This window comes from Scyliorhinus canicula, chromosome 13, assembly GCF_902713615.1.
Source record: "Scyliorhinus canicula chromosome 13, sScyCan1.1, whole genome shotgun sequence".
Classification (NCBI taxonomy): domain Eukaryota; kingdom Metazoa; phylum Chordata; class Chondrichthyes; order Carcharhiniformes; family Scyliorhinidae; genus Scyliorhinus; species Scyliorhinus canicula.
Genome location: NC_052158.1, coordinates 131,756,431 through 131,771,894, shown reverse-complemented (window position 1 = coordinate 131,771,894; position 15,464 = coordinate 131,756,431). Strand labels below are relative to the sequence as shown.

Sequence of the window (15,464 nt, the reverse complement as noted above, 5' to 3'; positions counted from 1 at the left end):
TGATTGAAGATGACTCTTGTGCTGGGTGTGACATGTTAATAATTATCAGTAATTTGACAAAATATCTGTAAACCAACAATCTCATGTAAAAATAATTTGCTCATCAATTCTTTTTCAGTTTCTCAGCTCAGCAAAAATTATCTAAATTCTGAGATTCGATTGACCAGATAAACAAATGATTTAATTAAAAAAATACAACTATTTGATTGTCCTACTGTAAAGCAATGGACCGACATCTTTAAGTTTCTGAAGTTGCCTCAATCAAAGCCCAAAACATAGTACAAAGCAAACTACATAACTGTTTAAACATTGTTTACATTGACATGCCTTGGAGATTCTAAATGTCCACATTGCTTACTTAAAAGTCCAAAAGACTTTGTTGATGAATTTATTTACTGAGGCCTGCAAAGGTATTTACCTTTAAACTTGAGCAACTTTTCAACAATTCTCTGAAAATATTGGATACATGAAATGAAATGAAAATGAAAATCGCTTATTGTCACGAGTAGGCTTCAAATGAAGTTACTGTGAAAAGCCCCTAGTCGCCACATTCTGGCGCCTGTTCGGGGTACTCCATTTTACAATCAACATGCAAGTATTTTAAATTACAAATAAAACGAACTTGTTGATTATATACTAATATATTTTGAAACAAAGATATTCCGAAATGCTATACATGTGTAATTCAATACTTCAAGCTGTGACTCTCTCGTATTACTGTTTTGTCATAAGAACATAAGAACTAGGAGCAGAAGTAGACCGTCCGGCCCTTCGAGCCTGCTCTGCCATTCTATAAGATCATGGCTGATCTTTTCGTGGTCTCAGAACCACTTACCCGCATTCTCGCCATATCCTGTAATTCCTTTATTTTTCAAAAAAACATCTAACCTATCTTTAAATATATTCAATGAAGTAGCGTCTACTACTCCTTTTGGTAGGGAATTCCATACTTTAACCACCCTCTGAGTGAAGAAGTTCCTCCTTGATTCAGTCCTAAATCTGCTCCCCCTAATCTTGAGGCTATGCCCTCTTGTCCTACTTTCACCTAACAGTGGAAACATCCTTTCTACTTCTATCTTATCCATTCCCTTCAAAATTTTATATGTTTCTATTAGATCCCCCCTCAACCTTCTGAATTCCATTGAATATAATCCCAATCTACTCGGCCTCTCCTCATACGATAACCCCCTCAACTCTGGAATCAGCCTAGTGAACCTCCTCTTCACCCCCTCTAGTGCTAGCACATCCTTTCTCAGGTGTGGAGACCAAAACTGCACACACTACTCCAGGTGTGGCCTCACCAGCACCTTGTACAACTGCAACATTACCTCTCTACTTTTAAACTCAATCCCCTTCGCAACGAAGGACAAAATTCCATTTGCCTTCCTAATTACTTGTTGCACCTGCAGACCAACCTTCTGTGACTCATGCACAAGTACACCCAGGTCCCTCTGCATAGCAGCATGCTGCAGCTTTTAACCATTTAAGTAATAATCCGTTCTATTGTTACTCCTACCAAAATGCATGACTTCACACTTATTGACATTATACTCCATCTGCCAGACCTTCGCCCACTTGCTCAATGTGTCAATGTTCCTCTGTAAGGTTTTACAGTCCTCAGTACACTTTGCTCTGCCACACACCTTTGTGTCATCTGCAAACTTGGATACCTTACACGTAGTTCCCAACTCCAAATCGTCTATATAAATTGTAAATAATTGTGGTCCCAACACCGATCCCTGAGGCACACCACTCGTCACTGATTGCCAGCCAGAATATCACTAATTTATTCCCACTCTCTGTTTCCTGTTAGACAACCAATCCTCTATCCATGCTAGTCTCTACCCTTAACACCATGCATCCTTATCTTATGCAGCAGCCTCTTGTGCGGTACCTTGTCAAAGGCCTTTTGGAACTCTAGGTACACCACACCCACTGGGTCCCCTTTGTCCACCTTGCTCGAAATGTCTTCATAGAATTCCAAGAGATTCGTCAAGCATGACCTGCCCTTCATGAATCCATGCTGCGTCCGTCCAATGGGACAATTTCTATCGAGGTGCCCTCCTATCTCTTGATAATAGACTCAAGCATCTTCCCCACGACAGAGGTTAAGCTAACCGGTCTATAATTCCCCATCTTTTGTCTACTTCCCTTTTTAAACAGTGGCGTCACATTTGCTGTTTTCCAATCCTCTGGGCCTGCCCCAGTGTTCAGCGAATTTTGGAAAATTACCGCCAGTGCATCTGTTATTACTCCAGCCATCTCTTTCAGTACCCTGGGATGCATTCCATCAGGGCCAGGAGACTTATCTATCCTGAGCTCCATTAGCTTGCCCAACACTTCCTCTTTCGTGATAGTAATGGTTTCCAGGTCCTCGCCTACCTTCTTCTCTCGGTCAATTGCTGGCATATTATTAGTGTCCTCCACTGTGAAGACCGATACAAAATATTTGCTCAATGCCTCCGCCATTTCATCATATCCCATAACTAAATGACCACTCTCATCCTCTAACGGACCAATGTTTACTTTAGCCACTCTTTTTAGTTTTATATAATTATAAAAACTTTTGCTATCTGTCCTTATATTCTGTGCCAGTTTTTTTTCGTGTTCTATCTTACTTTTCTTTATGGCTCTTTTCGTGGCTTTCTGCTGATCTTTAAAGTTTTCCCAATCTTCTAGTTTCCCGCTGATCTTGGCCACTTTGTAAGCCTTCTCTTTCAATTTGACAGCTTCATGTATCTCCTTAGACACCCATGCTAGATTACCTCTTTTCTTACAATTCTTCCTTCTCACTGGAATATACTTTTGTTGAGCACTATGAAAGATTTCTTTGAAAGTGCTCCACTGCTCCTCAACTGTCCTACCATAAAATATTTGTTTCCAGTCTACTTTAGCGAGGTCCTTCCTCATTCTATCGTAGTCCCCTTTGTTCAAGCATAGGACCCTGGTATTGGATTCTATCATCACACTCTCTCCATCTGTATACTAAATTCAACCATGCTGTGATCACTCCTCCCAAGAGGATCCCTAACGATGAGGTCATTAATAATTCCTGCCTCATTACACAGGACCAGATCTAGGATAGCTTGCTCTCTCGTCGGTTCCATTGCATATTGTTCCAGAAAACTAGCCCGGATACATTCAACGAACTCCTCTTCAAGGCTACCCTGACCGAGCTGATTTGACCAATCTATATGCAGATTAAAATCTCCCATGATAACTGCTGTACCCTTTTCACAGGCATTAGTTATCTCTTCATTTACTGCCCGTCCCAGTGTGATGCTATTATTTGGTGGCCTATAGACTACGCCTATCAGTGTCTTTTTCTTCTTAGAATTTCTAATTTCTACCCAAATGGATTCAACCTCATTCTCCATAGAACCTATATCATCCCTCAATGCCACCCTGATGTCGTCCTTGATTATTAGTGCTACTCCGCCTCCCTTACATACCTGTCTATCCCTCCGAAACGTCTGGTACCCCTGGATATTTAACTCCCAGTCGTAACCATCCTGCAACCATGTCTCCGTAATGGCTATCAAGTCATATTCATTCGCGATGATTTGTGCCGTTAATTCATCAACTTTGTTAGAATTTGTATTACAAGTGTGTGTGTTGAATAACTCCAAATGCTTGATGTTATGAAGTTCAATTCCTTGTTCCCTGGATTCTAATCTGGCAGTCTGTGGAGATTGTAGAATTTAAGGTGCAGGATGTTTCAACCCTTGTTACATTGGTTTCTGCCCTGTAACAAGGGTGGCACCTATATTTTGATAGGTCATCAGATCAGTTCAAAGGTCTGTGAAAGGCTAATTTTGAGACTATCTGCCAGTCGAAAGTGTCACAGAAATAGGTCCCAATTAAGTTGATGAAAGAGCTGTAGGAATCGGACATTGAGTAAAGAGTGATGTTGGGGCAAAAGTACCTATTTGGAACAGTGGTGTTCAGCTTAACGTGGCCACATGAGTGTTTGTCAGCTAGTTTTGAGTATACTCTGGAATCCAGGAAGAAGGAAGGTGTGATTGAAATCCGGTGGGCGATGTGGTTAAAGCTGCCTGAATGGGAGTGACATTTGGAGTGAATTCCAAGGAAAGTTGGCTTTGGTAAAGCCTTGTTTTATGGGATCATTTGGCTTGGTGTTTGTTGACGTTTGGGTGGGTATTTGGGAAATCTGTGGACTTTGTCTTGATTACATCTGTCATTTATTCTGTAGTGCGGTGTGTTGGACCAGTTTTTCTGTTTGTTCACACGTGCCTCAACCTGAATGTCAGAGTACAAGATGCATATTTCAAATTATTTAATCTTACTGAACTTGTATCGTAATACATCCTGGTCAAGCACCTTGGTGTAAAACTCTTTCCCAGGCTTAGTACCATTTCTCTAACTGCAAATATAATGCCATTTGGATGTGTTTTAATGCTGCCCCCGAGCATCATGTATATGAAATGGATGGGGCAAATGAAACTAAATGGGTAGCAATTTAAGAGAACCAACGCAAGTTAGTGATCTTTTAGTTGTACAATTGTTCACTTGGACCCTTTAAACAAAGTTTGGGTGCCATTGTGCCACAAACTGTTTTCTCTTGCTGGTTAAAGTGATAGGTCGTTAATCTTCTTCCTTAATTGTAGTATTGTTCAAGTCTCGCGGTTTGCTCTTTTTAACCACCAGAATTGTCACTGGTTGTAGAGTGTCTCTATTTTGTTGATGTCAGTGATTGTGAATGCTCTAGTGATGTCAAACACGAGGCAGAGATCTGCCATTTTCTATACAGATGGTGATTTTGGACAGGTGAAGGGAAGGGGATCCTATTTTTAAATCCACCCGTGCTGAGTTTCACTGTTTCTGACTACAGCAAAATTTGACAGGGGCTTTTTAAAATTTAAAATCCAATTTCTCCAAAGATCATTTAATAGACACCATGCTGTGGTGATTAACTGGTGCAGTTTGAGAAGATGCTTGTCAACATGCAGTCAGCATTTGGCAGGGCTCCATTGAGGAGTCCTTCAGAAGTGCCCTTCACTGATGGTTCATCTGGATGCTGCAGGGTGCACAGTGGTGGAAATCACTTGACTGTGCTTTAATTGTGGTGTGACTGTTCCAAGATGGTTATTATGCTTGTGCAGTATAATGTTGAAAGTAATGTCCAGTTATTTCCGTTCCCCCACCCACTTTTCCCAACTCTGCATACAAAACTGTACAAGGTTTTCATTCTCTTGGAATACTCTATAGTGAAATCTACAGAGAAATTTAATTTCAATGGAATAGTTGAATGATTAAATTACCTCAATTTCCATATTTTAATAGCAATTTGATAGCCTGAATAAATGGTCAAAATGTTTGAGCTCAAAATGATGTTCAACCTGCTTCCTTCTTTGCTTCCTAGTTTTGGGCAGTAGTGGTACATTCATGTGAGCTATGCCCTGTTGTGGTTGAACCAAAATTTTCTTTCTTGGGATGGTGACTACAGTCATACTTTATAAATTAAAAATCCTAAATGCACGGGTTATCAGTAGCATTGGTGAGGATCTCCGTAAAATTGCTCCACTCATGTATATAGGAGGGAAGGCATAAGAACATCAGCTAGTCGATGTCATATGAGCCTAGAATATGTGTCCAGAGTATTTCCTTGTAATGTGAATAGGGCAAGCAATTTGTGGCAAGATTTATTTGTACCTAGCTTTCACTGCCTCCAGCAATTTTCCTGCTGAATTAAATGATGGGATTCAACCGTGCAGCATGTAATTAGTGTAGATTTTTTTCTTTTTGGTGGGGGGGCACGCACGCCTGAAAAGGTTGTGCATTTTGCCGATTTTTAAAAAAAAAATGTTGCGATAGCTGATTAGCAAACATGGTCAAGACATTTTTTAAAATCTGATTTATTTATTAACTGAGCTCTTTTTTTATATATGTATATGGTCCTCCCTTTGGATAGAGGGGTGAGAAATAAATGTGATTATGCAATTCAGCCCATTGATCCGAGTGTCAATCCATATTCTGTCTCCTTAAGACAGCTCAAACCGTACCTCCTTGATCAAGCACTTGGTTACTTGTCCTAATATCGTCTCCTTTTGGTGTTAATTTTTGTCTTTTGCCCCCTGTGGAACCCCTTGTGACATTTTGCAATGTTACGGGTGCTATGTAACTGCAAGGGGTCGGTTAGCTCAGTTGGCTAGATGGCTGGTTTGTGATGCGATGCAAACAGTGCGATCTCAATTCCCACACAGCGTGAGATTATTCATGAAGATCCTGCCTTCTGGCCTTCTGAACCATGCTCCTTACCGGAGATTTGGTGAATCCCTGGTTAAATCACTACCGCTCAGCTCCCAAAGGGGAGAGCAGCCTACGGTCCTCCGGGACTGTTGTGACAAAATGCAAGCCTTTGATCTCTGCTCATTCCCTGTAGTCGTCGTTTGTCTTTCAACTGCAACCAGCAGAGAAAGTGGTGCCATCAGTAATCTGAGATCATCAATTTTGATGGCACCCACAGAGTCACAAGAAAATATGTTGAGCATGCTTCTGAGGGGGCCCTTGCGTAGATGCAGAATAATTGTGCATTGATCATGAAGTCCTGTTTGTATTATCTTGAGAACCGCAAATTTAAATAGGCTGTGATATTCCAGCCTCAAATGGCAAGCTTTCAGCATTACAACTGTAACTTAATAGATGTCAAATCCCATTATAACTATGACTTTTACTTTACAAGACGGAATATTGTTTACTAAGTTGGTACCATTAAGATAAATTTGTACGTGTTTGCTGCTGATGCAGCTGGATAGGACCATAAGACATGGATTTATCTGTTATATTAGACTGGCAGATATTTAGTCTTTATTAGTGTTACTGGTGGAAACTGTTACAGGATCACTATTTTGACAGGCAAGTGCATGACTGCCTGCTTGTATTATTCTGTTGTGTAATTGATTAGGGTAACCCACCATTTCGGTCAGCATTAATTAAATTACCATTTTATGCCAAAGGCACTGGTGTGATTGCTGACTTCCAAATCCCTATGTTCCTGATTTGTTGTCCAGTGATCTCTCTTCCACTCAATTGAAATACTTGTTGGGCCTTGGATTTCTCTTGCATATCAATAACTCAAGGCCGTGCTTCCCCAAGGGTATTGGGCAACTATGCCACTTGGCTGAAAACTTGCAGTCCACTTCCACCAAGGGAACAGCATTGTTCTGTGCCAGTCAAGGTCATTATGGCCTTTAATTTATTTGCCAGCGGAGCCTTCCAGGCCAAACTCGGGAGAGCCATTGCCACATAGGCAGCAGTTCATTGTTATTGGGATTGAGCTAGAAATAATTAACAACTTATGTTGGGTATGAGCCCTTGCAAGCTAAGCTGTAATACTTTTTTAAAAAAAAAGACTACTTCAGAATCTCATGTTTTCAGGAGAACATAGAGAACATAGTAAGCAATAAGCACTTTACGTCATGCTATTACATTACTTGTGATGTGCAGCCAGGTGAGATGAGAAAGCTAACAACTGACTTTTGTTTTATGGAGTTTGCACTTTCTACCCGTGTCTGCATGGGTTTTCTCTGGGTGCTCTGGTTTCCTCCCACAGTCCAAAGGATGTACAGGTCCTGTGGGTTGGCCATGCTAAGCCATTCATCAGGTTGTTGCTTGGCTGTGGACAACTGCAAACTGGGTTTGTAAAATGTGTATTTCAAAATCTCTATGGGCTTGTGTGGTGGGGAGGAGGTGGTAAAGATGGGATGGTCATTATATAGTACCCAAGGACTCTTGTCAAAACTGAATCTCCATCGTATGACCATGTTCATAGGTTCCATAGCTTCAATTGTTCAATTTTCTCAAATGCAGCACATGCTCCGTTCCAGTGTACCAATTCCTTGACCATGTCTTAGATTTTCTTATGTTTACATTTATATCAGCCTAGTTCTTTTGTTTTGGTATTTTGTGTGTAAGAACTATTGGAACGGAGAGTTTAACTTGCAGTTGAAGTCCATGTGATGACTGTAATTCTGGAACTTCATGACTGCTTGTTTTCACTGGTGCTTATAGTTTTGATGAGCTTCAAGGAACGTTGAGCTAAAACTTTAAAACATTTACATTTTTTTTTTACATTTTTAAATAAATTTAGAGTACCCAATTCATTTTTTCCAATTAAGGGGCAATTTTCGCATGATCAATCCACCTACCTTGCACATCTTTGGGTTGTGGGGGCAAAACCCAGTTGAGCTAAAACATTTGTACAGAAACAACGAATATGACCTGGTTTGATTGAAGGTTAAAATGTGCACAGCTGTATTACACCTGAGATTTCACAAGACCCCATGTTCAACAAATAATCAATTCTAACGCTATTTGATTGGTAAGTGATTTTTTTGTGTAAACAGGTTGATGTTGTTTCTGAATATGTTGTGCCCTGCCAATGGACAGCATGTTTTCTGGTTACTGGACAACTAATTATTGCAAAAATCTTATTCTAAAAATCATTTTTGTATGTACTGTTCTCAACAGATTGTCGTTCAATTTCAATTATTGTACTCTTGTCATGATGAAATCTTTAAATCCAACGATAATGCACTTTGTCCCACCGTACTTACTTTGTTTGCTTTGCGGAGTGAGCTGGGCAGCCCCTGCAGCATTCTTTGGCCATAATGATTGAGAACCGCATTGGCTAATCAAGCAATTGGAGATTGTTGTGTTTCTTTCTTTTCTCTCCGCTTTTTATCCCACCTCCCCCAGAACTATCTTCCCACAACCACAACTTAAACTCCAACCAGCTATCTGCTCCTAACTTGAATTTAAAATGTTCATAATTTGAATTTTCTTGCCCCAAAATTTCTATTTTGCAGTAACTATCTTTAACATGAGTTAGATAATTACATTTTTCCTGGTGGGGAAAATGGCTTTGTAGTATTGGGAGTAGACTATAATTCGATCAGATGGGTTAAGAAATTACTTAAGATCACTAGCTTTTCGCATTGATCATACCTGTTTATTTTGTTGTAATGCATTTTTTGGGAGTCGAGGAGAAATATATATGTTGGACAATTCCTTGAAACGTCTGTGAGATCATATATTGCTATTCAGAAATTTGTAAGACATTTTCTGGAATTCTGGATTGACCAGGATGTAATCAGGTATGTTGAGAGCACTTAACAGGAGTTAAATTATTGGTGTACACTGATCCCTTCTTGCAGTGATAACATTAATAAGTTGAGACTGCTGGACCCTGCTGACGTGTGTGTCAATTCTCTCACTGTCTTTTGCTTCTGAAGGACAACTCTCTGCTGAATGAAATACTTGATGTTCTTCAGACTTCTGTCCCTACTCAGGTTATGCATGTAAGTACAATGTACCTGTAACATTCTCCATCCTACATGTTCAGTGGCATTCGTTTATCTCGAGTGTATGTTTTTTCACGAGCACTAAATTCATTCATTTTTAAGATAGTGTCAAAGAAAATAAAGCAGAATTAGTTAACACTATTTGTTGGATCTCATCACTTATTTCATGAAGTGGAGTGGCAGGGTGTAGTTTTCCCCTCGTTAGGGGTGATGGGGAAATTCCTGCTGTCTGTTCTGCAGTTGAACGTGCTGAAAAGTTGCGGCGATGCTGAATACCTATAGATTTAATTTACATTCGACAGGTGGGCATCAGTGAATTAATGTGAATTTTGGGCAAGTAAGAAATTAATACAGCAAGTATCACCTAATTTAATTGCCATATATAAAATGTTCAATTACCTAAATATTTGAGAGGAAGGATCTCTTTCCCTTAGTGAGGTCCATAACCAGGAGACATCAATTTAAAGTTATTTGCAGAAAGATTGGAAGCGAACTGAGAAATTCTTTCACTCAGCGAATAATGGAGGGAAGGTGGAGGAGATGTGCACTGGAAGCACCATAACCTACAGGGCTCTTGACCAAGTGCTGGGAAATGGAATTAGGCTGGATAGGCCTTTCTTTGACCAGCATAAATACAGTGGGCTGAATGGCTACTTATGTTTTTGTTTTAATTAATTTGTACTAGAATGTAGTGAAGTTGTCTCGAGGTGGGAATGTTAATAATGCAGCCAATAATATTATCCAAAACTGCATACAATATGAAATTTATTCATTTACAGGCAAGAGGGGACCTAACTGAAACGCTATTGCTATAAAGTTTTATAATTTTGGGAAATAACTCAAACACTTGTACATCAACATGTAGCTTGCTCTTATTCTTACATGGGGATGTGAGTGTTGCTGTCTAGGCCAGCATTTGTCCATCCATTCTGCCCTTGAGAAGGTGGTTCTTAACTGCTGACTTGAACCACTCCAGTCCATCCAGTGTAGATACACTCGGAGTGTTGTTAGCAAGGGCGTTCCAGTATTTAAACCCAAAGACAGTGAAGGTATGGCCAAATAGTTCCAAGTCAGGATGGTATCTTGTTCCCATGCATCTGCTGCTCAAATCCTTCTAGGTGGTAGAGGCCGAATGTTTGTGAAATGCTGTTGAAGGAACCTTGATGAGTTTCTGCAATGCAGCTTGCATATAGTACGTATTGCTGTCACTGTGTGTTGGCGGTGGATGGGGTGCCAATTCCGGGCTACTTTGACCTGAATGGTGTTGAGCTTCTTGACTGTTGTAGGAAGTGCATGCATAGAGGCAAGTGGAGAGTATTCCATCACGCTCTTGACCTTGTAGATGGTGGACAATTTTGAGAAGTCAGGAGATGGGTTACTTGCTACAAATTTCCAGTCTCTGACCTGCTCTTGTGGGCACGGTATTTATATGGCTGGTCCAATTCGGTTTCTTGCCCAGAGTAATCCCAGGACCAAAGGCTTGCTGGCTTCATGAAGCTGATGCAATTACAAGCACTGATTAATAGTTGTGTGCATTTTCCAATCTAGCAATCATAGTTCATAATATTAATATTGCTTTGGAGGCTGAACATTTGTCAACATTAAAACAAAAGGTAAGTTTCGAAAATTTTCAACAATGGAATTTGGATATATCTGTTGCATAAGAAACCTAAGTGCTTGCTAAGTTCCACTTGGGAAGGAATTCTGTTTATGTTTGTTGCAAATAAACATCACGTTCAGAGCTTCCAGTGGCATATTTTGTGTCTAATTAATATTTTGTAAATAGTTGTAAATCTGAAAGCTTGACGGACCTGCCACTGTTGCCTGCCGTTTAAGACTGGGATACTTGTCAGTTTTATTTTCTGGAAACTCATTATTTTGTCCCATCATATTTAAAAATTGCAGCCGGCCTTACCTTTGAATCATAACAGCGCTGTAAAGCAAAGAGTACAGATTTGATAAAGCATTGGCATTGCATCTAAACTCTATCTTCTAAAATTGAAATTGAGCATGCCAAACAATTTTAGTGACTGAACATGTGTAAAGGTTTAGTTACTGTGAATATAGACCTGCAATTCACGTACCATCAACTAATTTTAAAACCACTTGTAAAGGCATCTAAGCCAGCCTATAAGAATGCAGAATTACTTTGCCCAAAAGTAGGAAATCGATTTCTCCACATTTAATGTGTAAATGGAAATTTAGAAACTTCATTGCAGTGGTATTTCACAGCCATGATTTTAGAAATTTGAAGTTTAAAAGATGTTGACTGGACACCATTTGTAGTTCAGTGCTGTATTTATACTGGCTATTTGAAGCATCCCAATATGGTGCAGTTGGACAATGACCAACTGTTTATCCCATATAAATATACCATAACATATATGAAAATGCAGGGCAGGAAAAGATTATCGAGCCTACTCAATAACGTCACGAATCTTGAACTATTGTGATTGAAAACCTCATACCTCCTACTAGAATACAAGAGCAGGGGATGGACTGCTGAGGCTGGTCAGACCTGGTTTGGAATTTTGAGAGCCCTTATCTAAGGAAGATGCTGGCCTTTGAGAGGTTCCAGAGGAGGTCACAAGAATGATCCCCAGAATGAAGGACTTGTCATATACGGAGCGGTTTGGGATTCTGGGTCTGTACTTGCTGGAGTTTAGAAGGATGATTTTTGGGGGGGGGGGGATCTTATTGAAATTTACAGAATACTGAGAGGCCTAGATAGAGTGAAGGTGGAGAGGATGTTCCCACTAGTAGGAGAAACTAGAACCCAAGGGCACAGACTCCGACTGAAGGGATGATCATTTAAAACAGATGAGGAGGAATTTCTTTCGGCAGAGGGTTGTGAATCTGTGGAACTCCTTGCCGTGGAGGCCAAATCTGAGTGTCTTTAAGATCGAGATAGATAGGTTCTTGATTAATATGGGGATCAGGTTATGAGAAGAAGGCAGCACGGTAGCACAAGTGATTAGCACTGTGGCTGCACAGCGCCAGAGTCCCAGGTTCGATACCCCGCTGGGTCACTGTGCGGAGTCTACTAGTGGGAACATCCCCTCCATGTTCACTCTATCTAGGCCTCTCTTATTTCAATAAGACCCCCACATCATCCTTCTAAACTCCATCGAGTACAGACCCAGTCTCCGTGGTTTTCGGTTTCCGGTTTCTCCGGTTTCCTCCCGCAGTCCAAAGATGTGCAGGTTAGGTGGATTGGCCATGATAAATTGCCCTTAGACTAAAAAAGGTTAGGAGGGGTTATTGGGTTACGGGCATAGGGTGGAAGTGAGAGCTTAAGTGGGTCGGTGCAGACTCTATGGGCCGAATGGCCTCCTGCACTGTATGTTCTAAGGCAGAAGAATGGGAATGAGAAAAAATATTAGCTATGATCGAATGGCAGAGCAGATTCGATGGGCTGAATGGCCTAATTCTGTTCCTATGTCTTATGGTCTTATTGTCTTGTGGTCTATACCCACCATTAGCCAATCAATCTCTTGGGGGAGACAGAGATACAACCCCAAAACCAATTTGGGGAAACCCACTCTCATGCCCCAGCAATGCTGATAACTAGTCCAGGAGGCCACATTAACCATGCTTACAATGCCTGATATTTGGCATTTTGGAAAATGTGATCACCACCGCCACAGCTGGCAACTGGCCCAGCTTGCCGTTGATGTATGCAGAGCGTCCGTATTTATTGCACAACCTGGCAATTTACTCTTTGGGTGTGCTAACCTCTGGGAAAGGCAGATTTGCCTAATATCTAACTTGGTTCTCACCTTGCATAGCTTGTATGCATGTCACTGTGTCTCTCCCAATCTAATAGTAGGTACAAAGGTTAGTTCTTTGCATTTATTTGTTATATACCTGCAGCAAATCGCCCTAAAACCCACGCATCCCAGAAGTGAATAGACTTTGTTTTTTAAGACTTATATGGGTTTGTAAGATTGTTTCAGTTGGTAATCATTCTTGTGCTCCTTCAGAATTTTTATGAAGACTCTAATCATCCAGTATGTGACTGGACTTACTGGGGTATTCTGAATGTGGTTTTACAAACGCCGTTGCTTCTATAAAGAGAGAACTATGTACTTCCAAAAGGATTGTGTACTTCCAATTTATATTGAAAGGTCAGACCCTGTGACAGTCTACACCCAAACAGCCTTACTTGTTTTGGATATGGCTTCTTGACAATTGTCGTATCTCAATTATAAACCATAATTCTAATATCCATTTTTCTATTTTAACTGATTTCAGATCTGTTTCATATGAAACACGCATGTGCTTGGTGTTGGTCTTGCACTTATCTGTGTTTCATAAGTGGTAAGCACTGTTGCTTCACAGCGCCAGGGTCCCAGGTTCAATTCCTGGCTTGGGCCACTGTCTGAGAGGAGTCTGTGGGTTTCTTCCGGGTGCTCCGGTTTCCTCCCACAAGTCCCGAAAGATGTGCTTGTTAGGTGAATTGGACATTCTGAATTCTCCCTCAGTGTACCTGAACATGCGCTGAGTGTGGCGCCGAGGGGATTTTCACAATAACTTCATTGCAGCGTTAATGTAAGCCGACCTGTGACAATAAGAAAGATGATAATTATTATTGCTCCCCATTGGTGGGTAAGCTATTCCATCTACTAATTTTATTCCCAAAGCTAGGATCAACTAGCTGGATATTTTTTTAATGTTATGAAGCTACTAAATCTGCCTTTTAGTCAAAGGTTTAAATTTAGAGACTGTCTTACCTAGTGGCATACAAGGCAATCATTTCATCCACTGCTTTCTACTAGAAAAATACATTTCAAGCTTTCTCCACACTGGTAGCATCTATTGCGGAAGGTTGTTCTTTGTCCCATATGCCTTTTTCACTGCAGGTGGAATTTAGCCAAGGACATGCGTTGTGATTCTGCAAAGGGATACTTTGTTGACTTTACTGAACCACCATAATGATCTGCTTATTGAGTTCAGTGAGCTAAGGTTCCCCTTAAAGCTGGTGCAATGCATTCAGATTCTTGGGGACCTGTTGGAAGACTTGTTTTCATATTACTGAAGTGTTGTGATGCAAGCTAGTTCGCTCTTAAGAGGTGGAGACAAGAAAGGAAAGAGCACAGGTCATCTATCTTGAAAGGGCTTATGAGTCAGGTTGGTAGCCTGTTCGGGAAAATGGCTTCTGTTGTGAAAACAGTACTATATTCCCTTTGTTCAGGAGGAAAATAATACCCAGTCCAAAGATTGGTGTTGGTTAGGTGGATTGGCTATGCTAAATTGCCCTTAGTGTCAAAAAAAAAAAAGTTTGGTGGGGTTGCGGGGATAGGGTGGAGGTGTGGGCTTAGTTAAGGTGCTCTACAAGGGCTGCTGCAGACTTGATGGGCTGAATGGCTGTCTTCTGCACTGTAAATTCTATGAATTTAAGCCAAATCAGTTTCACATTTGGATATTAGTTATTATACACAATTCTGTTAAAATATGCATTTTTCTAATTTAAAAAAAAGTACACAATTAATTTTTGTCTAAGGGGCAATTTAACATGGCTAATCCACCTAGCCTCCACATCTTTGGGTTGTCGGGGTGAGACCCAAGCAGATACAGGGAGAAAATGCAAACTCCACATGGACCTGTGACCTGGGGCCGGGATTGAACCACTGCAAGACCGTGCCACCCTTATGATTTTCTAATTTAATCTTTGTACCCAAGTAGAGTCTGAAATGTGCATTGAATATTAAAGCAACCTTTTGAACTGGTGACCAGGCTAAGTCCCCTGGATTGTATTATTTGTTGGTGCCTTCACAGGGTTGAGGCAAAAACAGTAAATCTTGGGTCATGCTAAAGAGTTGCTCATATTACGTTGCGGAGGCAATAAATGATTTCTTTGCATTTTTATGTGCTGCTGTTGACTGTAAATTTTAAGCAATTATAGTATATAATATAAAGGATATGGGTTCTAAATTATTTTGGGGGCTTAGGCTTATGGCATGTAGAGATCAGAGCTATTATATAACAACTGAATGAATTTGGTGCCAAGTGATATTTCAAATGTCCACATCTTTCTGTTCATTCTCCATGATTGACATTGCATGATCTGTGCTTGCTAAACATTTGGAATCTTGTATTAGACTGTTTCCTCTAAGGATAGTTGATCATTGAGAAGGTATA

General features: G+C 40.5%; 1 protein-coding gene across 25 annotated transcripts in view; it reads left to right on the top strand.

Annotated features, from left to right (window-relative positions):
- The window catches only part of LOC119976166 (disks large homolog 1), a 426,844-nt gene that overhangs the window by 30,158 nt on the left and 381,222 nt on the right, over nt 1-15,464 (top strand). For 12 of the 25 annotated variants that reach the window (XM_038816400.1, XM_038816434.1, XM_038816411.1 and 9 more), the window contains one exon: nt 9,255-9,320. The exons of the other annotated variants lie outside the window; for them this stretch is intronic. In XM_038816400.1, coding sequence (XP_038672328.1) covers nt 9,255-9,320 — 66 coding nt within the window. The remainder of the gene's footprint in view (nt 1-9,254; nt 9,321-15,464) is intronic. 25 annotated transcript variants of the gene reach the window in all.